General features: G+C 47.9%; 1 protein-coding gene across 1 annotated transcript in view; it reads left to right on the forward strand.

The window, feature by feature from the left end:
- The window catches only part of Slc6a11 (solute carrier family 6 member 11), a 121,580-nt gene that overhangs the window by 84,080 nt on the left and 13,533 nt on the right, over window positions 1–23,967 (forward strand). The window contains exons 7-9 of the mRNA XM_036181726.1: window positions 11,245–11,348; window positions 15,832–15,956; window positions 22,140–22,252. Coding sequence (XP_036037619.1) covers window positions 11,245–11,348; window positions 15,832–15,956; window positions 22,140–22,252 — 342 coding nt within the window. The remainder of the gene's footprint in view (window positions 1–11,244; window positions 11,349–15,831; window positions 15,957–22,139; window positions 22,253–23,967) is intronic.

Consider the following 23,967-nt stretch of genomic DNA (forward strand, 5'->3'; position numbering starts at 1 on the left):
CTAGACCTCATACTGTCCGTGGCCCCCAGAGGGCACAAAGCATCCCTGACTTTGAATCAATTCCACAGTTATTAGAGGAAAGTATGTGGTCATGGGGGAGGGTCTAAAATTTCATCCCAGAGCCAGCTTGGCTGACACAAAAGAGCATGCCAACTCAGGGCTGGACTTGGGAGCTAGAGTTTGGCTTGGTCCAGGGCACACTGGCCTTGTGCTGTCTGTGGATGAGGGCTACTGCTGCCAGCCCAGACCCCTGCCAAGGCAAGGCTGGACCTTCGATCCAGGTCATTTTAGAATGAGATGGGTCATCAGTTTGGTGTCCACAGTGCTACATGCATAGCTCTTGGAGTCAGTGGGGTTCATGTATGTATACCACATCCTGCGTGGGGAATGCACTGTCTTCAGTGCCGGGAATGGTCCCCTGAAGAAGTCCTAATAGGGGAGATCTTGACTTAATGGGACCTCTGAGTCCATGGACAGACCTAGGGGGAGGCCCAAGCTGAGAAGGGGTCCTGGCTCTAGACCTCTTCTGCTGATCCCTTGAAAAAATGGGGCTCAGTACTTAACATGATAAGTTGGGGAAGGTGTGCATAGCCCCCTGTATTTTACTACATAAGACACCAAAGGTCACTGCCACATACCTGGTGCCATCCACCACCATCCACTCCCTCTGCTTTCTGTGCCTCAGACACAACTGCTCAGCATCCTGGGCAAAGGTCCAGCCACAATGACCCCTGTTCATCACTGCACACACACAGGTCACCAGGGTCAGCCGACACACCCAAACTCCCCACACACAGAGCCAGCCAGCTCCTCACTGCCCATGGCTCAGCCATTCGTTCAGTCTGCTGACACTTTACTGGCAGGTCCTGAGGTGACCAAGGCCAGCTGTCCAGGGAAGGGCTTGGCACCCACTCGAGAAGCAACAGAACATGTTTCCAGTGGGGTTTCCAAGCCAAGATCCCCTGTCCCTTCCCACCACCACCATCCTGCTCGCTCTCCCAGCCAGCAAGCCCAGCACATTAGCATTTAAATATAGCCAAAGTCAGCTCCCCCTCAACCCTCTTCCCCATCGAAGCCACCAGGGAGGAGCATTTGAATCCTTCTCCTGGACTCCAGGCCCCTCATAATGGCCATACTGTATTCACTTGCTTCTGTATGTGGCATTAGCAGAGAGAAGGAGCAAGGGTGCCTAGCAACCCGGAGGAGGCTGAGAAAGAGGTGGGAAGGAAGCGATTCTCATGTAATTATTCACTTCCACAAAAGCCGTTGTCAGGTACACACTGGAAACACAGCTGCTTCATTCTTCTCCCAACCTACTTCTAATCCTTTCAGAGGCCTTCCCAATAGAGAAGGTGGAAAGAAAGACTTTGATTCAGCCCTTTTCTGCCACGCTATATAAGTTACGTTTTTGCTTCAATTGAGGGCTCCACTTTTTTAAGTGTGTGTGTGTGTGTGTGTGTGTGTGTGTGTGTGTGTGTGTCTGTCTGTCTGTCTGTCTGTCTGTCCGTCCCTCTGTCTGTCAAGAACATGTTCAAGAAAGGTTGTGGGTCACCAAGCCCTGTCCTGACTTCCAGACCCAAAAGTCAGACAGGTCTGGCAGTTTTCCCATTGCATTTTTGCCAGGCTTTGGGATGGTAGGGAGCCTGGGAACAGAGGTTGGCTCCTCCTACCCATCACTGATTCCTGCATTCATGGCCAAAGGACGCAGGTGTATCTGTGCACTGTGCAGTGTTGATATGTCTCAGGAACCTGAGCAGCGTGGAAGGAGGTTGGATGTTGGAAAAGACATGAAGAGTTTGTTTCCTTACCGTAGTTGATTAAAAAAATAAAATAAAATCAGCACAAGGGGCAGGAGCCCAGTACCCCATTACATGGCTTCTGTCATCTATGAATGATAAACCCGAGGCTCAGAGAGATGAAGAAACTCACCTGGGGTCTCACAGAAGAGTGAGAGCATCTGCCCACCCAAAGCTTTTGCCCAGTCTGCAAATCCCTGTGAGGCTCAGGACGAGGCACCTGATGGAAGCTCCCCCACCACGTTTTGTTCCCAAATCCAAAGTGCCTGTACATGTGCTAGGGTCCCTCTCCCCACAGCGGAGAGGGTGGAGCTCCTCTCTCTAGCCGCTTGCCAGCTGGTTGGCCTGTGGAGAGCATCAACATTGCCAGTGAGATTGAAGGGCAGCTGAGCTGTACCATGGGACTCACCCAGTCCTTGGTGTCCTAGGCTCTGATACAGCTGCTTGGAGCCACTGTGGTGCCCAGAGTCACTGTCAGCATACACCTGTTCTTACCAGTGCCTTTGTAAAGTCCATCAGAGACCCAGCCATTGGCTCTGACCAGCAGTGGGCTCTTTGCAGACCTGGAGAAACATTCTAGCTGGGGTTTCTCTGTGGTGATCCACACTGCCTTGGATGCCTTCAAAGAGCACACCTCTTCCAGCTCCCTCACCTGCCTGTCTCTGCCAAATGGTGTTCCTTCTCCATCTTTGTCTCTACTGGGAGGAGCTTGGTGGACTGTGGTCCAGACTGCGGTCCTCACTCTCGGAGCTCAGCCAGTGCTTCCATGCTACAGGAGAAGGAATACAATGAGAGCCCTTGCCCTGACCCCTGTCTCTCTCTGCCCTGGATATTTGGACAGGGGATGTCCTGGGGAAGGGTGAAGTTCACTGGGCTCCTTGGCTCATTTAACACTATAACTAGACTGTTGTGCCCCCTGTGGGTGCCACTCCTGGCTCCCCAGGCATGGACCCTGATTCCATCCTTTGTGTATGAGAGAAACACAGACACAGCCCCTACCTGTTCACAATATCCCAAGAGCCCTGGGTTAATTGCCCCTCTCTGAGAGGCACTGAAAAGATGCAAATCTTTGGTCCTCATATGTGGGTAAAATTAGACATTCCATGGGTAAGCTCAGAGCAGCGATATGGGGAGAGGCTGAGCTAAGCATCCACTTAGCCATATATCTAACTTTTGGGTGGATGTCAGCCCCAGGGGCAGGTACAAGACTCACAGTCCAGTAGTGTGAAGTGTGGAGTGTTATCCCTGCCAATTAGGCCACCCACTGTGGCAGTATATCCTCTGAGAATTTGAGAACTTGTCCTCATGTCTGCAGCTGACATTCCTGAATCCCAAGGGTCCCACTGGGCAGGCAGGTAGCACCCTGACCCATGTGCCAGGGCTCCTTGGAACCAATTGTCCTGAAAGCTGTGAAGGGGCTTTTCCTGTTCCCACACAAATCTGTCCTCAAATCTCTGAATGTGGGCTGCTCTTGCAGCAGGGCCAGCACGCCCCCCATTCATCCCTCAGAACATGGGGAGGATCCTCTCCTCCACTGACCCTACTTCCTTAGGGTTTGTTTAGTGAGACTGTTTTCCCTTCACGTTGGTGAGGGGGCAGGGATAGGAAGCCATTTCTCCTAGGAGCCTCCACCTCTGTGGCTCCCAGGAGATGCAGGCAGAGGGGCTGAGCTGTGTGGTCCCCATTTGTTTTGTGGAACTCGGGGATGCCAGGTGCATGCTGAAGACCAGGGGCTCTCCCGCCTTTCTCTGAAACATAGATCCAGAAAGCTCCAGGCTCAGAACTGAGTCTCCTTTAAGAGCTGTCTGACCTTCGATGGGTCCATTTTCTCATTGGAGAAAGCAGAGATGCCAGAACTCACCCAGCGAGAACATCATGCAAATCCTGAATTTGTGCATGGAAGACTGGAGAGCTTGGTCTGCTTTGACAGAGGTTAAGAAGTCTCTTCCCGAAGGGCCCATCAGCTCCACAGAGGGGCTCGGAATGTTCATCCCCCCATTTTCTTTTCTTTGATTGTCAAATCACTCCATGGCCACCATGCTTTTATTCCTCCCTCCCTCCCTCCCTCCCTCCCTCCCTCCCTCCCTCCCTCCCTCCCCCCTCCCTTCCTCCCTTCCTTTCTTCCATATGTATAAATTTCCTAGTTAGCATAAGAAGTATGGGCGTGATGTGATGCCTTAGAGATAATTTGATGTGGCCCCCTAGCCATTTATCCCTTCTTGGGAATACTTCCCAGACTCCCTTTATGTTGGGACCTCATGGCCTGGCCCTGGTCATTGTATGTGGGCAGAAGTGATAGGAACCAGTCCCCACAGGCCCCAGAGTTTCTTGAGGCAACTTCTGGGTCTTTGTCTCTCTGCCTGTAATTGTGTAGGAAGCTGTTATTGAGGTGGCAGGAAAGGCGTGGGTCACCATGTCATGGGTGGAAGAGAGCCTCTGCACGGGCTACACCTGGCTCTGTGGGGGGTGACAACTAGGCTGGTATCTAGCAGAACCCCCAGATGGCAGGGCTTCTGTGTGGTCCAGCAGTCCTCACCATGACAGCTGCAGCAGCTCACTGAGAAGCTCATTAGCTCCTGTCTACACAGAGTGGCCAGGCTGGCAGCCAGGCACAATAGATCTTCACCACAGGCATGTCTGCTGTATCTATTTATTGAGGTGAAGAACCTCCCAGGCTCTATGTGAAGACATGCCATGGCTCTCCATGGGACACTCTCAAGAAACCTGGCTTGGGCTCTGTGATGCCCAAGATGCATGTGTCTTTAGTAGAATGGTGACATCAGGGCCGTAAAGATGGCCAGTTAAAGATGTCTTTACTTACATGGAACCTGGGTTGGTTTCCAGCACTTGTATCAGGTGGTTCATATCCATCTGTAACTATAGTTCCAGGTCTAGCACCCACTTCTTGCCTCCTTGATTGCTGCATGCACATGATGTGCATACAGACAAGCAGATACACACATAATATATAAATAAATAGTGTAAGCATTAAGGAAAACATTTTAATTTTTTAGAATGGTTAACATCAACACGTATTTTCCACATGTGGGAGGTGGGGAGACCAATGGGGAGGTTTGGGATTCAGAGTCCAGAGTGTTAAGTTACTGCAGAGATCCTAGTGACTTTTCAGCTCTGCACCTTCAGCTCAGGCTTCTGTGTTTAGCCCCAGACTTAGCCCCTGAGAATCTCCTGATGTCTCAAACTTGCTTTTCCAAATGAGCACTTTACCCATCACCCCAGGAAGCACCACCGCCCTTACAAGAGAACCATGTTGACCTTGGGTGCTGCACTGTTTCTGCTGCCTGCTCAAATCTGCATGCTCTTCTCCAACTTCCACTTTCAAATCTACCTTCTAAAGATGATCCTGAGAACCAAGGAGACGATATAGCAAAAGGAAACAAATCAAAGCACATACTTTAATTTTTGCCGGAGTCTCTAACGCCAACAGAGAAGCCAAGAAAGTATGAGAGAAAGCAATCGGCACAATCTTTGGTGGCTGTGGTGGTTCTGGGAGCTGCAACAGCAAGAGCACGGTGAGCTGGTGAGAAGATGCAGGGCAAAGCTGCAGGCTGAACACCAGGAATCCCACGGAACTCTCAAATGCTTGCCCTGAGGAGAGACCATGCTAGGGTAGATGATTGCTGGCGTATCAGAGGATATCAGACCAACCCAATAGGGTCCATGCGGGATGGGGGAGGGTGATGGGTGTGGGGCAGCTGAGATCCCATGGCAAGAGACATGACCTTAAGGAGATCCCAGCCTAAGCAGGCAGAGACATTTTGGAGAAGAGTGGGGGCTAGGGATAAGGAACAATGGCTTCACAAAGCATCAGTAGCACTGCCATCATTTTGAAGACTCTGATAGTCCCCGAAGAGGAAACTCTAGGACTACAAAGGCTAGAAAGTAGACCCCAGGCCATTGCCATTGCTCTGCACAGCATTGTCCCCTCTCAGCTACAGCAGAAGAGGACTGTGGTCTGATCCCACACATGGCTGTCACAAGAAACCATAAGAACAGGGTTCCCATGAATGAAGAATGTACTGTATGTCGACAGAGCCCCAGGACAGCCCAACCCTGCAGTATCCAAAGCCAACTGAAAGAGATAATGATTCCAGAAGAGTCCACCAGGAAGGGCTGGCCACTCCCAAAAGGAAAATAGCTAAATAAAATGAAAGAAACTGAGTGTGGCCATGATAGTGTCATGAGGTAAACAGAGGCCAGTTAGGAGAAAAATAAAGACCAAGTCATAGAAATAGATACTTTAAAATGCAAGAAATGTCTGGCAAGATGGCTTAGTGGGGAAAGGTACTTGCCACCAAACCTGACAACCATTGTTTGATCCCCAGGACTCATATAGAGAGAAGAGAGAGAGAGAGAGAGAGAGAGAGAGAGAGAGAGAGAGAGAGAGAGAGAGAGAGTGTGTGTGTGTGTGTGTGTGTGTGTGTGTGTGTGTGTGTGTGTGTGTGTGTATAGCACTCCCACAAGTTGTTTCCTAACCACAGGCACACAATGCACACAAGCACCCCCCAACATGCATATACACAACAAATAATACATAGACCAAGAAACAACTGTAATTTTTTTAAATGTGAGAAAAATAAATAAGTATAATATACAAGACGGCCATACATAAATACAGGTCCCTAAAGAGACACATCTAAAGCAATAATGAGGGGGGATGTCTTCTACTAGAATGGAAGACTTGAACTTACATCTTGTTAAGTTTATTTCCACCTGGCACTAGGAACATACCTCAGTTGGGAGAGTGCTTGCCTAAAATGCATGAAGCAACTGCATTGACTGAGTACCTGTAATCCCAGCTCTTAGAAGGTGGAGGCAGGAAGATTATGGGCTGGAACTCATCCTCTGCTCAATAGGGATCACAGCCCGACTGGGCTACATGAGACACTATCTCAAAAATAAAATGAGTTTTTAAAACTGATACATAAAGTGTAAAAATTGCATATACTGATGGGGATTATATATATTATGTATGGGGTATTATATAATTCAGTGTATATATAAAAATCAGGTCAAACATCTCTGTCTCCTCAAATAGATTTATCACTTCTTTATGGTAAAAGCTCCCGAACTCCTTTCTTCTGGCTTTGTTTGTTTTGTGTTTGCAGTGCTGGGGATTAAACCCTGAGCCTTGCGCACTCTAGGCAGACTTCTCACTACTGGGGGCACCTTTCTCTTTATTCCAATGCAGACCTGGCCTCTCCTTAATGGCTCCCATCTCAGCAATCATAACCTATCTTCCAGCACATGCCTTGGCTGTCACATCAAGCCTGCCATGGTCCTTTTCCTTTCCATACTGTATTTTTTCCTGCCCCATTATTTTTTTCACTGTAACTTGCATATGAGTAATATGCAGAATCAATATTAATAACTACATGACAGAGTCAATATTAAGCTGTCTTTAAATCTTCCTTCCAAGAAATTAGCCCAGTACTTTTAAAGTTAGCCTCAGGCAAGTTCTTAGGACAAGGGCAGAAAAAAAGCGGGGTTTTTTTCTTTGCCAAAATATTATAAAAATGGTCTCTAGCCCAGATGCTAATAGTGTTCCCCCATGAACCCTCTTGAGCCTCCATAGTCCACATAGCTCTTGCCACTACTATCTTCTAGGTATCTCATAGCATGGCCCATTAAGCTCTGCATACAGTATCCAACTGCTTTTCTAGCCCAGAGTTTCAAAGTCTATTACATTCCTGTACAAATCAGCATGGTCAGGTTTGTGATATGGGTCCACCCTGAGTTGGGAAGGAGTAAGTTCCCAAAGAGAATCCAAAGTCCAGCTACTCAAGAGAAAGAGATGGGTGCTGAACTTCCAGAAAAGTTGCCTGCAAGTAAAAATCCATGCATGGGTTTTGGGGTGCACATCATTGGAGTGCAGAGTTGAGGACTGTGGTGAGGTTCTGTAGAATCATAGTTGAACAGGCTTTTCCACCAGGCTGGGGGCTTCTTCCCCTCTGGCCTGTGGGAGGCTGAGCTTGCAGGACCATTAGCTACAGGTGTGAGTCCCTTGTGAACAGTCACAGTGATCAGTCAGCCACCAAGCATCTCACAGGACACCACTGGGAGTGGACATCCCATTCATGAGTCAGCGTCTGGGCCACGTTCTGCCTCTCACTATGGCCTGCTTTCTTTTCTGTGTAGAAAGGAATTCATCACAGAGAGACTGATACACAAGGAACCAAACACAGGATGCAGCACTTAACAATATATTCATCTTTCTCCTCAGTCTTCAGCAATTTTTATTCTGCCAACGCACAGGAACCCTCAAGCTCCTGCTGCTCTGAAAACCTTCCTTGGGTTTGATTTTTCCTTTTCCCCACCACTCTTTCTGACTCCCTATTCACAACCGTGATTCTTGAGCTTTGTGGGGAGTTATCATTTTTAATATAGTTTTATTCTTTGAGAACTTCATACAATGTGTTTTAATCATATCCACCCCCTTTCTTCCCGTAACCTCCACTGTGTGTTTTGTTTTTTAGAGGACACTATCTCACAGCGAAGGTCCTGGTCCTCTGGTTCTAACATCTTCCCACATCCTCTTCCTGAGCCTTAGGTGCAGGGATGTGTTGTAGATGTATCCCCTGGGGCTAGGTACCCACGAGCAGTTGTTTGTATTTTGACCAGTTGTGGTTTTCTGTGATGGTCTCTGCTGCAAAAAGAAGTATCTTTGATGACAAGTGAAAGGTGCACTTTTGAAGGTTGAAGGATAAGTATTTTGAGGGGAGTTGGGTATCATACTGCTTCACAGTGACTGCAGTCGGGTGTCACCAGCCATGGGTGGCTGGCGAGGTTTATGGTGCCAGGCACAAATTCTCTCCTGTTGAGCGGGCCTTAAGTTCAATATGATGACTGTTGATTACCCCAGGATACATTTGTCATCATTGTATCTTTCAGAATATCTTATCATTCTTACCACTGTTTGGGTCCATTGGAGTTACAGCTGGGTATGACTATTGATTACTTTTCTCCTAGGCAGCTTACATGGCTCCTTCTGATACCGCAAGAGCTAGTCCTTATGGAGGAGGCTTCCAGGTCAGATCCAGATAGATTTCTCCTGTGTCCAAATTATGTGCTATCTTTAGTAATGATGTCTTACCTTCTTTTTCTAGAAGGCACCAAGGGCTATGGCAATAGTCTATATTTTGGGGGGAGTTTCTTGGACTCGTCTGACCACCTCAAAAGGAGGTTTCCCATGCCTTGCATTGGGTTGTTATTAGATAGTTTATGGCTATTGAGGGGTTACCCCAAGTGGCATAACTTTAATTAAATACTCTGTGTCTGTAATTTTAAGTAAACACAAAATAATATGATTCTTATGTTTTTTGAAATGTTCTTGGTTTCTCTCTATTTCCAAATACCCGTGTCTTAGTATACCCTGATCTACTAGCACTACATGTGTGCACGTGCACGTGTACATGTACACACTCACCCATGTGCACACACACAACATAAATGTGCTCATGGTGTTTCTCCTTAGTGGCCCTCTAAAGCCAGCCATGCCAGCTTAGGAGAAGTTAACAGACACTCCTGTCAGGGATAGAAGCACTTCTCATATGTCACCATTGGGTGTTTTCACACCCACACAGGGTGGCCTGTTCCATGTGAGCAAATCCTTGAGAAGGGATCATGCCTGGAATGGGGATGTTTTGGGGGATCAGAAGGCTAGGCGTTAATACTGCCATGTGCAAGAGAAAGCTATGATGGTCTGAGGGACCCAGAATCAAACACCAAGAAAGGGGAGTTCCCACTTTAGGAAATGACTTACCAGTCAGAGGTGTCTGAAGAAGAAAGACACATGTCACTCCCCATCAGTGACATCAGTCAGGCAGATGTCCATCAGAAGGACTTGGAAGAGAGTCCCGTTCTGAGTTAGAGATGAAGCACCAGGATGCAGGAGCTGGTTCTGAACCTGCATGGGGGCTGAAGCTGTATCTCTAGAAGTGGATCTGGTGTGTTTCAAGCCATCACGTCCCAGCTGCATGCTCTTGGGCAGGTTACTTGCCCTCTTTGTTCCTTGGCTCAAGGAGCAGGTTAGGAGCACCCTCTGCCTTGGGCTGCCTAGGAGTGCTAACATTTCAAGGGCTCAGCAAAGTGCCTCGCATACCAAAAGTGCCTCGCATACCAAAAGTGCCTAATAAAGGCTGCTCCTGTCTCTGTTCAGTGCTGAGTCTCATCTCCAGGTGGCGCTGGATGCTCAGCCCAAAACCAGCTTGAGTTTCAGCTGTGGCTTTCCTTGGCGACTTCTAGGTGCTGAGTTTTGAGCCTGGGGGGAGAGGGTACTTGAAAAATCAGTGTGATTACCACAGTATAGGTCATGCTGTCCAGAGGAGTTTTGGTCAGAGGTGACTTTGGTGACTAAGAAGCTGCTGGCTGGCTGCACCCCAGGGAAACTGGCATTAAGGAATCTGTTTTGCAAGCTAGTGGACTCACACACACATGCACAGATATATGGGCACACACACCCTAATCTGTACTTGGGGCAGCTTGTGTCAACATTTCTGCACAGACATGTGACACTGTATTCATGGTAATTTTAATTACCAAGAAAAGGGAGTGTTTTTGGACTTAGGTGTGATGTGGCAAAGAAGCAGGACCCATGCCCAGGGCTCACAATCCTGGTACATTTGCCCTCGATGCAGGCCTGACAGGGTTCTTCCTTTCCTACTTGGCAGATAAGGAAACTAAGCCTTGGGGATGTTAAGTTACTTTTCCAAGTCATACAGCTGGAGTCAGCCAGGGCCCTTAATATCCAAATACCATTTTTTTTTTTTGTTTTCTTTTTTTGAGACAGGATCTCACTATGTAGCTCTGGCTGTCCTGGACCTCACTCTGTAGACCAGGCTTGCCTTGAACTCAGAGATCTACCTGTCTCTGCCTCCCAAGTGCTGGGATTAAAGGTGTGCACCACTACACCTGATTTTATTTACTTGTTTATTTTTTGGAGACAGGGTCTTGCTAGGTAGCTCTGGCCAGCCTAGTTACTAAGTAGACAGACTGGCCTTGAACTTGCAGAGATCCCTCTGCCTCAGCCTTCTTAGTGCTAGGTTTACAGGCTTGTGCCCACAGGCCGAGCTCAATATCCAAATTCTTGTTATGTAGTGGATTATTATCCACAACCTTTGGAAAAATCTAGACTCTATAAAGGAAATTTCTTTTTAATGAGGTGGTTCCAGGAATATAAATGTTTTCATAGGCGTTCCCAAGAAAGTTAGGAAGTTTGATATTCCTGTCCTAGAATTTCCTTTGGGGAATGTCCAGAGAGCAAGCTCCCTCCTCCCACAGCTGACTCTCCCTCCTCCCACATCTGACTCGCCCTCCTCCCACATCTAACTCGCCCTCCTCCCACGTCTGACTCTCACCCTTCCCCCATTGGACGTTTCCACCTCCTACATCTGACTCTCAATGCCCACATTTTTGTGCCCTCCTCCAGGTGTGGGTGGACGCTGGGACGCAGATCTTCTTCTCCTACGCCATCTGCCTGGGCTGCCTGACTGCTCTGGGAAGTTACAACAATTATAACAACAACTGCTACAGGTGAGCCCATCTGACAGCCACAGCTTCCAAAGCCTCACAGCTGTCCACAGTGCAGGACCCAGAACACAGAGAGCTGCTGTCAGCCCTGCCCTGCCCCCAAGGATCACCCGGACAGAGCTGGGAAAATGCCACCCACAAGCAGAGTCTGCCCTGGATGTAAATCCACCCTGTAGCCTCAGTCAGGAGCCAGGGCCAGCATGTACAACATAGGTATATATACAATAAGTTGCTCATGGTCCCACAGTGAATAAGAAACCAAACTGGCTTAACCCAAGTGTTTCCACACCAAGGACCTTGTTTCTGCCTCCTTGTGCTTTTCACGGGTCTATGGGGCCCTCTCTTGACCCACCTGGAGTGACTGGGCCCTCCTGGACCCCACAGTCCTCTTGACCTCCTGGCCACATAGGGTCCAGGCAGGGAGGAGGTGATCAAGGCTATGGAGTCTTGCAGGCCTGCAGCCTGAGTGCCACCATGAGGCTGAGGCCCACAGAGGACCAGGGACACTCAGCAGTGTTGGGAGGCACAGAGATGGGGCAGGGAATAAGCTCACTCTGGGGTCCCTGACTGCAATGACAGCCCAGCACTTAGCACACATATGTGGATACCTGCTGATGGATGGACAGAGCGTCACACTGTGAGAGCCTGGGAGCTCCTTCCACAGGAAGGAGACTGGAGTTGTGATGGGGTACCACCATGAGCACAGCCAGTTGAGAAGGGATACCCAACCTGTGCCCACCCTGTATACCAGTTAGCCACAAAGAAACTATCCTAAAGGAAGGAATTGAATGCTGATTTGGGGATGTGAAAAGATGGTAGGAAGCTAAAGTGGAGGCCATAGAGAAAGGAGGAATTGGTGGATCCATGTGAACATCTACACCATCTCACACTTCTGGGAGGAAAGAGAAAACTATGAAAAATATCACATTAAGAAGCCTGATCTCTCCTCTCTCGATCCCTATACATCGAAGGTATCTTTGTCTACTGTGGGAGCATGTTGCTTTTATGGTTAAAAAGAAAACAGAGTCAGGAGAGCCAGGCATGTTAGCACACAACACTAGCACACAGGAGGCTGAAGCAGGATTGTTGTGAGTTTCAGGCTAGCCTGGGCTACATAATGAGTCCCAGGCCAGCCTAAGATACAGTGAGACCCTGTCTTAACCCCAGGCCCAGCCCAGCAAGGAAAATCAAATTAGTGCAGATATCATCTATGTATTATTTAACCCCAAATCAAATATACCAAATTATTTATTAAATTAGAAGTCATAATAGTGACATGTAATATGTTCAGGGGCTTAGACCATATATGTAAAGTTGAATGTGGGCGATTTTTTTTCAACCAGCGACCTGAAAATGCAGAGCATTTGGTGTGGGTGTGAGGTAGGAGAGGGGCTTGTCCCAACCCACAGCTGACAGGGACTCAGCAAGCAGGATTTTCCCTCCTCTCCCGGTCGCTCAGTGGAACAAAGCAGATGCCTGCAAAAATCTGTTTCCAGATTGTTCTGCAAACAGGTCTGCCCAGCAGTCTGTTAATCCCCTCTCCTGACAGCTTAGTCACCTCTGGAGCTCATGCATGCCCAGCTCAGCCCCTGCTGACTTCAAAGCCCCGGTTACATAAACCTTCCCCAGAGATTGCTGGGAGCTGTCAGGGAAGGCTTGAGAAGAATGAACAGCCCAGCCAGGCAGGGCCCAGTCGTCAGTGTGCTCACAGGTGGAGGCTGATATCCACACACAGCTGAAGGAGCCAGACGTCCCTGAGAACTCAAACACAAGAAAGTGATCTGAGAGGCCTATGGGAGAGATTTGCAGAGAGGGACTTTTGCCATCCTCAGCCACATGGTGGCTGAAGGTAACTGTCCACAGTCAGGTCCTGGAAGCCTTGATTCTTAGGAAGTGTCACTTAGCCTCCAGACAGGGCATCTGAGAAGACTGACTGATTCCCAACTGTAGTTTCGCTGACAATGGGCCCACACCTCCAGTCTTGGAATTTAGAGGACCTAACACAGGGCTGCCACACCGTGGCACCTTAAACATGATGGGAGAAATCCAGAAGGTAGCAAGCATGGAGTAATGCCTTCCTCTCCAGACTCTCCAATCCCTGCAGCTGGATACATTAGGGGCTATTGGGCTTGTGGAGAAGATGCAAAGGGCACCTGTGAGTGGATTTTGGACAGTAAAATACTAGCTAACGTGTAAGTGAGTCCCTGCTGCCTCAGGAATAATGTGGTCCTTTCCTGGCCTGGGTTGAGTTTCTTCCAGAGTAGAGGCAAACGGGGCTTTAGATAGTAGTCAGGGTTAGCAGCTCAGCTGGCATTCACTGTGTCAGAAGAGGTCTTTAAAGGGACCTGTACCACTCATCGGCTGCCGTGGGAGTGTTTGTGACAAATAGCCCTTGCTCCAGGAGCATTTGTGTTCGTGCTCCTGGGCTGAGGTTGGCTAGGGAAACTATCCTGGCTGTGAGTGGGTGGGTTTGGCTTCAGGTCAGGCTCAAATCTGTTCTTTGTGTGTGCCTCCTGCAGTCCAGGCTTGAATGGACTGCCATTCCCTTGGGAGTTCTTCCTGTGGGGGAAAATAATCACAAGAATGAGAGAAGACAAGTCCAGTTAAGAAGACACCAGTCAAATGTCTGCATCACATCAGCTAATGTCCTTACTGTCTGAAAGTAGGTCACATCGCTAAGCCCAGGCCAGTGGACCCGGGTTTCCATTCTGCCCCTAGGTGGAGGGAGAAACAGTCCATGACAGCTGGGCATGATAGCACTTGCCTTTAATCCTAGTGTTCAGGAGGCAGAGGAAGGTGGATCTCTGTGAGTTCGAGGTGAGCCTGGTCTACAGAGTAAGTTCCAGAACAGCCAAGACTACACAGAGAAACCCTGTTTTTTGCAAAACCAAAACCAAAACAAAACAAAAACAAAATTCCATCCCATGAAGCCCTGCTACCAAATGCTTTATATCAGGGGATTTAGCTCAGTGGTAGAGCGCTTGCCTAGCAAGCACAAGGCCCTGGGTTCAGTCCTCAGCTCAAAAAAAAAAAAAAAAAAAAGCTTTATATCAAGGTCAGTCACAAAGAAAAGACCTACAGGGAGAATCACAGACCCAGGCTCCTGACTCCTGGTCTAGTTCTCTCTCCACTGTGCCCTCATTACCGGGGTCATTGCTGGCTTGTCACCAACACTGCTGTTACCTTTGGTTCTATTACAAAAAGCACAATGCAAGAGGAAGAGAGGAGAGTTCTCAGTCCTGCACAGGATAGCTGCAGAGCTTCTGAGTAAGCCAGAGTGCACCACAGATGGGAGCAGTCTGAAGGAGTGGTAAGAGAACCAGGGTGCTAGCCAAGAGAACAAGGCCGAAGGAGCTCTGAGCCTCACCCTCCAGACCACCCCAGCCTCAAGCCCCGCCCCTGAGCCTGTTGGATGGCCAAGGCAGATTTTTGTCCAGTGGAGTACAGAAAGATGCTCTCTGCTGTCAGCAGGAGGCTCCACCCAGTAGGAAGAGGACTTTTAAGTTCCAGCTCCTGGCCCAGGAGCTAAAGCCACAATGTCACTTCACTCTGGGACACTATTGGTCAGGACCACCCAAGTGCACCTCCCGTACAGAGCAAGGCACTGGCATGCACCGTGATCTGAGTTGTGAGCCCACACTACAGAGGCTGAATTCTAGAGCCTGTGATAGGGTGGACCAAGACTCTGGGCCTTCACCCTCATCTTCAGAAAACTCCATTACTTGTTGTCTGGTTTCCCCTTGGTTGGGGCTTTACGTTGGTGCTTCCCTGCTGGTGAGCACCTCTCCAGAGCAGGTCAAAGCAACAGCTCTGCTCAGTCTCCTCCATGAGCCGGTCCACTGAACAGAACCTGAGTAGAGCAGAAGGCAGGGTACTGCTTGGTAATGAGCTCAGCCAGGAGAGGTGCCACTCTGAAACGTTTCCCCTGCTTAGCCAGGATGGGAGTCACATCACAAAATCTCTCCCCTGTTCAGCCAAGATAGATACCACCACAAAACCTCTCCCCTGCTCAGCCAGGATGGGAGTCACCGCAGAATCTCTCCCCAGGAAGCTGCTGGAGCTGCAGGCCTATGGTCCTTAGTTACTTACCTGGCTACCCACATAAAAGCTTCTCTCACCCTCTGCGCTTTGTGCCTTGGGAGCATGGTCCCCTCCTGCTGTTTTGGGCTTTCTCTCCTTAATCAGATCAGCATTTGTCTCCTGGGTCTTCCCTCTCTTGGTGTACAAAGCCAGGCTTTCTTCTTTCTGTCACGCCCCTCTCCTGGAGACCTACCTTGTCTTCTAGCAATGCAGGGAAAGCTGTGTGACTGTGAGCCAGCTATCTACCCTCTCTGAACCACAAATACTTCATATGGAAAGTGGAGGCTGTCGGTGTCTATGCTTCTCTGCCTGCCCCACAGTGTGCCCTGGTCTCAGGTGGGGAAAGTTCCAGCAGCTACCTCTTCTTCCTGCACTGACTCAGGCCCCTCTTTCTGCTTCCCCACAGGGACTGTATCATGCTCTGCTGTCTGAACAGTGGCACCAGCTTCGTGGCTGGGTTTGCCATCTTCTCAGTCCTGGGCTTCATGGCGTATGAGCAGGGAGTGCCCATTGCTGAGGTGGCAGAGTCAGGTAAGTCTGCAGAGGTGGGTGTGGAAAGCTGAAGGGGTGAGGATAATGTGGCCACTGCAGTCTTCCTGTCCTGGGTTTGCTTCTCAGGATGTGGCCATTCTTTATCCACAGTCCATGACCTGCAGGGTAAGCCCTGACCTTCCTCATTAGGGAGCCAAAGTCTTCATTTACTTCCCAAGTTACTCTGTTTCCTTCGACCCCCCTACCCCCCCTTCCCCCATTACCACTCATTTTGGACATGCTCCATTCTGCACTCAACCCCATGTGTTATGTTTACAAAGCAGCCTCTGAGCACAGCCTGAACAGCCCCAGGATGCTGGAGCCATCCCACCCACTTCACTGGCCCTCAGTGGTCTCTCTCATTTCTGCACCATATTCTACCCCAGGCCCTTTACACATGCTGCACCTGTGCTTAGAGGACTACCTCCTCTCTGCTCCTCCACACCATTCTACATATGGAATTATTACATATGTCACAGCCTAAGGATGTGTTTGAATCAAATATGCTATGATCGGGGTGATGGTTCACCATGATGACTCCTTCTTGACTTAGATGGTACTTGGATTCTGAAAAAAAAAAAAAAAAAAAGACTGTAATAAAAAGGTGCTATGGGTCCTGAGTATTGAAGATAGAGATGGTCCTCGAGGAGGTTGGGTCAGAGTCAAAGTAGATGACCTCAGAAGTGAGCACTGCCTTACACACCACCTCATAGTGTGCTTAGCTCCTTAGCCCATTGAAGGGGCATTCATATACTTTTGTACCAAACAACCTCAGAGAAAAATTCTCTCCAAGTAAACATGAAGTGTTTACCATAATAGGTAGCATAGTAGGACACAAATTAAATCCAAGATTAAGTAGGACCAGGTAAATAATAAAGAGAATTCCTACAATTAATAGAGACTATTTTAAAAGCCAAAAACTCTATTAGAAAAGATGAACAAAAGCCATAATTCCTTGGCAAAACTATCAAGGAAAAAAATTAAAATACAAATTACTAATGTATTATTGACTTTTCGTTGCTACAGTAAAATGACATAACTATAGCAACTTACAGAAGAGTTTATTTGGCTTATAGTTTCAGGGAATAGAAAGTCCATCATGGAAGGAAGGCATGGCATGGTATTAGGAGCAGGAAACTGAGAGATCACATTTCAAGCACATTCAGAAAACAGAGAAAGCCAGCAGGAAGTGGGGCAAGGCTATAAATTCTCAGATCCCGCCCCCATTGATGTACTTCCTCTAGCAAGGCTGCACCTCCTAAAAGTTCCATAGCCTCCCCAAGCAGCACCACCAACTGTCTAAATGCACATGGGGGACATTTCTCATTCAAATAAATCCAACTAATATCAACAATGAAAGGAGGCCAGTGCTATGGAATAATCCTTTTGTACATTGTGAAGATGTGTTGCTCTCATTGTTTTAATAAAGAACCAACTGGCCAATAACTAGGCAGGAAGAGATTGGGCCAGAGAGCCAGACTGAGAGAACACCGGGATGAAAGAGGGTGATGTTGCCAGGTGACACAGCAAGAAGGAAGATGAACACATTGTGTTAAAGAAAGGTGCCAAGCCACATGGTAGAACGTGGATAAGAAATATAGGTAAATTTAAGTTGTAAGAGCTAGTTAGTAACAAGCCTAGGCTATTGGCTGAGCATTTATTATTAATTAATAATAAGTCTCTGTGTGGTTATTTGGAAGCTGGCTGGCAGGACAGAAACTTCCACTTATATGTGGTAGCCAATGTTCAGGGCCAAGTATATTCACATAAAGCCTGAGAAAGTATAAAAAAAAATGGGAAGCTTTTGCCTTTACATGGTACTCATAAATTTAAGCAGGCAAACACATACACATTATATATATATATACACATCACACACACACATATATGAGGAGAGAGAGAGAAAGACAGAAAGAAAGGAAGAAGGAGGAGGAGGAGGAGGAGGAGGAGGAGGAGGAGGAGAAGAAGAAGAAGAAGAAGAAGAAGAAGAAGAAGAAGAAGAAGAAGAAGAAGAAGAAGAAGAAGGGCTATACACTACTACTCCAACAGTTAGGAACAGGAATTTCCCACAAATTAGTAAAGAATCATGCTCCTCCACAGATCAGCTGTGAAATATGGAAAACTTACAAGGCCACACTCTCCAGTTGTTGCCATTCTCTTTTCCTATAACAGAATATCTAAGGTTAGATAAGTTCTAAAGATGGGGGGGTATTTTTTTAACTGGTAGTTTCTGGAGAAAGGAAGGTCTGGTGGCTGCATCATGTGTCTGGTATCTTATGCAGCACCATCACATGATGGAGGCATCACATGATGGAGGCATCACATGATGGGGGTGTCACATGATGGAAGCATCACATGGCAGAAGCCATGTGGGAGTGGGATGGGTGCACAGAAAGAGGGTGGGTACCAAGGAGTGGATCCTCTCTAACAGTCCGTCCATGAGAACTACTCCATCTCAAAAGAACTAATCTAGTCCCCTCTTTAATCCCTCTTGACCTGGTCACCTCTTCAAGACTTAATTGCCTCTAAAAACCCACCATCCAACACTGCTACCCTGACCAGCACATTTGAATATGAAAGCTGGGCATGGTGGTGCCTGGTGCTGAACTAGAGGAAGATACAAGATGACAAGGATAGAGACAAACTAACAGAGAAAGCTCACTGTAGTAAACAGTATGGGAAACATGGAAATAAACTGATTTATGTGTCTGGACCAAGGACCATTATAGGAATAATGCAAGGTTGGTTTACTGTTAGGAACTCCATTATAGTATGCACTGTATGCACAGATTAACAAAAAACTTAGTATCTCCATGGATATGGAAAAAAAAAAGATGTTGACAACATGTAATACCATGCATGTATATTAAAAATTATCAGGAGGGGGTGGAGAGGTGGCTCAGCAGTTATGAGAGCTTGCTGCTCTTGCAGAGGACCCGGGTTTGGTTTCCAGCACCCACATCAGGCAGCTCATAACTACCTGTAACAGCAGCTCCAGGTGATCTGATGCCTTCTTCTGGCCTCCATGAGCACTGAACTCATGTGGTGCACATAAACTCACACAGGCAGGTGCACACGCGTGTGTACGTGCACATGCATGCATGCACGCATGCATGTGTGTGCACACATACCCAAATAAAAGCAATCTTAATTTTTTAAAAAAGCAATCAAGAAGATATCAATTGAAGGATATTTTTAAAGTGATATATGGAGAGAGCTGGTCATGGTGGTGTACCCTTGGAAGCCTGAAGCAGAAGAAAGGTGATGCCAGCCTGGGCTGCACAGTGATATTTTGCTAAAAAAAAAAAAAAAAAAAAAAAAAAAAAAGTATTTAAAAGTTAAAAAAAAAAGTAAATATCAGTGTTCTTCTATATCCCTCATCGGGGAAAGACAAGAGATGAAAGAAAATATGTGTGGTCAACTGTGCAAAAGAGATACAGAGAGGCACTGGGCAGTAGTGGCGCACGCCTTTAATCCTAGCACTTGGGAGGCAGAGCCAGGCAAATCTCTGTGAGTTTGAGGCCAGCCTGGTCTACAGAGTAAGATCCAGGACAGGCACCCTGTCTCAAAAAGCCAAAAGAGAGAGACAGAGACAGAGACAGAGAGACAGAGACAGACAGAGAGGCCTGGAAATCAGAGAGAATGGCTACTGTCATAAAGGGCAGAAAAGGGAGGAAGCGGGGTGGGGGGAGGAAAGGACAGTACTTCCCAGAGTGTCTCCCATTAGCCTTGACCCTGGGTGATGTCTCATACCCCATCCAAAGTGGAATGGGACCCAAAAATGGAATACAAGCTAGTAACAGTGACCTCACTGTGGGTACTAAGGAACACAGAACTAAGAGAACAGACAGACGTGATGTGATGAGTGGGTACTGGAGGCTGAAGAAGAAAAAGAAAACAATAACTGTAGTGTACTTGTGTCAGAACAGGACTCTGAACTAGAGATTCTGTTGAATGGAATATGTGTGGTGGGGTGGACTAAATCGGTAAATGTATGTAGATCCCAAGGCCACTGTTGTCCTCTGAGGAGTAGGTACCAGAATGCACTGTATTGGAAGTCATGGGATATGTATGCTTGGACTCCTGGTTTCCCTGTGTGGGCAGAAACATGTAGACATGCATAGAAGGGATAAACGTGCTGGGGGAGCCACCTCATGTCCAGACTTGAGCTTCTAAACATCACTGCAGCCAGGGCCCCTTGAAGACACAATTGGGTCCAGGGCTGGACCAGGACACAGTGAAGCCAGAAGATAAAGCTGTGCTCTAGAGAAGCCTGGGGACACATCAGAAGGATGCAGAGCCCACCTGCAGGAGCCCCCAATGGCCTGTGCTGGGACAACCTGAACAGCACAGTAAATAGCGATCATTACTGGATCACGACCCAGAGAGAAGACTGAACACTGAGGAGCCCACACGGGCATGAAGGCATCACCCAGTGAGTGGCCTTGCAGACTCCTGATGAGTGGGTGTGGAAGGAAGGAGGAAGACCCATCCTAGGCCAACACCGTCATAACAATGGCTATAGGAGAAAAGCTCTAATGGAGGCTGAGAGGAGCAGGGTCCTGTGTAACTCCCAAGTGCTCTTCCCCAGGAGAGGAAAACCACTGCTTCATCATGGAGATGATGCCGACACCAGCCTAGCCAAGGGATGGGGTCACAGCAGCAGCCTAACCACATGAGAAGGACTCATGCCAAGTCCGTGGTTTTATCTCATGAGAATTGCTAGCTTTCACTAAGATCAAGCATAAAAGATTATAAACATAAACACCTCAGGTTTTATATGCTAGCAACAAATAGTCTGGAAAAATTAAATACTTCAAAACATTAAAGACAAAAGGGCTGGAGAGGGAGCACAATGGTTGGGAGCACTAGCTGCTCCTTCAGAGGACACAAATTCAATTCCCAGCACCCACAAGGTTGATCACAACCTTGTGTAACTCCAGTACTAGAGGATCCATCGCCCTCTTCTGGCCTCTGTAGGCACTGCACACAGACACGAATGCAGGCAAAATATCCATACACAGAATAAAATAATAATTTTTTTTAAATAAGACAGGGGCCAGGAAATATCCACAATGCCTACACTCCTGCCATCTTAAAAAAATGCTCCAATGCAATAAAAAGGAAACGGGCCAATAAAGGGGGACATTATGTGAATAGTAGGCAGTGAAACACAGATTAAAAACCAAAGTGATTGAACAATGCACAGTCACTGTAAGGTCTAAACCTGAAATAATAACAGTATCAAATGTTGGCAAAAACATGGAGTCTCAAACGTAAAATGACAGAATGGCATGACTGCATTTGAAATCAGCATTTCATAGGTAAAGTGTGTGGTTGTCATCAACCCTCCACCCCCCACCCCGCAACTTTGTCTTAAACAGCCCAAGCAACTTTAATCTAAAATTTAAAAAAAAAAAAAAAAAAAAAAAAAAGAGCTGGAGAGGTGGCTCAGAGGTTAGGGACATGTATATTCTTCAGGTAACAAAATCACCTGTGACTCAAGATCTAGGGTATATAGCACCCTCTTCTGGCCTCTATGGGCACTGCACTTAGATGCACACACACACACACACACACACACACACACACACACACACACACACACACAAATTTAAAAATAATCTTGTAAATAATAAATGAAAAAATCCTAGCTCTAGTTGCCCAGGATGCTGATGAATGGGGATGTGGAGGTGGTAGGCAGTTAGAGGCAACAGGAATGCTGTGTATCTTGATGGTGGTTGTGGTGTGAACATGTTTTCAGAATCCACTGGGATGCACATTACACTGGGCTCTTATGGTTTATGGGTTGTACTATAATACGTTCTTCTACTGTGCACTCCTTGTTTGGCGGTATCTCACTATCCTAAGAACCATTTGAGGTAGATTATTCCACTCTTGCTTAGACTCAGCTGATGCCCAGTCCTGGTGAGAATATTTGGACAATATGAAATCAGGTGGCAGGTGGATACAGAGGAAGATCGGTGGGTCAGACATTCCTGGCTTGAACCTTGACCTTTCCAGGCCCTTTGCACAGTGATATACTTTTCTGTAGGTCCATATTAACACAGCATCATTGGCAGGGTAGGGACAGGAGATCTGAGTGGGACCTGGGTCCAGTGGCCCGCACCATTACATCCCTGCAAATGGAAATACTGAGCGACCTCTCTCCCTCCCCTCCAGGCCCTGGACTGGCTTTCATCGCCTACCCCAAGGCGGTCACTATGATGCCGCTCTCCCCATTGTGGGCCACCTTGTTCTTCATGATGCTCATCTTCCTGGGTCTGGATAGCCAGGTGAGGGGCAGGAAGAGGGAAAGGGATGGCGGGGAAGGGGACAAATAAGTAATGGGTGGGGGGGGGGAAGGGGGGAGGGGAGAGGCAGGTCAGGTGCTGGGGAAGGGACAGGAAGGGAAGAACAGGGACTAGACAGGCCAGGTGCTGCAGCTTCTAGGCCCCAGAACCCTCTCCTAGTCATCCGACCACCAAGCAGCCCTGCCACTTTCTTGGTAGCCTCCAATCACAGACACATCTACTTGGTGTCGCTCCGGACCCTCTTGTTTACTTCACCTCAAACTCCTAATTTAAGTGCTTTGTGTTTTGCTTTGTTTTAATTTATTGCATTTATTTATTTATTTATTTATTTATTTATTTATTTATTTATTTATTTTGTGTATGTGTATGTGTGTGTACATACCTGCTATAGCATGCATACAGAGTTCAGAGGGCAACTTGCAGAGATTACTTCTCTCAATCAACCATGTGGGGATGGAACTTAGGTCCCCAGATTCAAATTCAATTTTTTTTTTCAAGACAGGGTTTCTCTGTGTAGCTCTGGCTTTTCTGGAACCCGCTATGGAGACCAGGCTGGACTCATGTAGATCTGTCTCTGCCTCCAGAGTGCTGGAACTAAAGGCGTGCACCACCACTCGTGGCCCCCAATTAAATTTTTGATATCCTAAATCCTTTACTAGTGAAATTATTAAAGCCACTCTACATAGTTAAAAGGGAGGTTTATTTTGTGGGGTAACTTACAAATGAAGGGATAGGTAGGTTGCAGGGTCTGGGAAAGGGATGGCACAGTCCGGCGGTGTTCTCTGGAGAACTCTGCTTGGTCTACCTCCAGCATCCAGGGTCCTGGAACCAAGAGAAGCCTCTCCTCTTGATCCTGGGTCTTCAGCTTCCTCCCTCAGCCCCGCCTTGTGGGCGTGACCGTTACTGAAGCCTCAAGGGGGGTTGGAACTTCCAGTCCAAGGCTGGAATGGCTACCCACTACAGTCCTTCCATTCTGATAAATGACTCCCAGCCAGAGGTTCCTGGAAAAGCAGAAACAAGTCCTAAAGAGGGTAGGCTGTGGCTAATAGTAACTAAGGGTCCCCATGCCTACCAAGCCATGGAGCATGTAGGACACAGGAGAGCCAGTTTCCTTTCTTTGGGCCTGTGACAAGGACTCTATGACCTGTTCTTGGCTCCTCTTGGTTCCTTAGCACCTTTATCTAACAGCTGTAAGCCCACTAGTCCCTATGGACCTCAGTCCCCCACTCCCTCCTTTATCCCTCCCTCTGCGACGGTTGCCCTTGGAGCAGGTACATTTGCTCTAGGAGTGAACTGCATGCTCCATTCCCTCATCCCTCTATACCAGCTTGCACTCCCTCCCTGCTCTCCATGCCCACTTTCCTCCTCCCCATGGCCTCCTAGCTTGAAGCCTATGGCCTCTCTCTGCCCCCATAGGCCTGGAATACAGCCCCTGCCTGCTGCTCAGCACAGCTGCCTGTCTAGAGCCCAGAGAGCTGCATCCAGCCATGATGGTGGCTGTCAGTAAGGTGTCCTGACAAGTCTATGCTGGAGACCTATGCAGAAGAGAACTGCTCCTTGACCAGAGAAGCAGTCCTGATCCTCTGGCTTTCGGGAGAAGGATAGTGCCCAAGTTAGCCCAATGAGCACTGCTCCCACTCACGACCTTGCGAGAGTCACTGCACACACAAGCCCTGGCTGGTGTGTCTGTCAATCCA

This window comes from Onychomys torridus, chromosome 3, assembly GCF_903995425.1.
Source record: "Onychomys torridus chromosome 3, mOncTor1.1, whole genome shotgun sequence".
Taxonomy (NCBI): domain Eukaryota; kingdom Metazoa; phylum Chordata; class Mammalia; order Rodentia; family Cricetidae; genus Onychomys; species Onychomys torridus.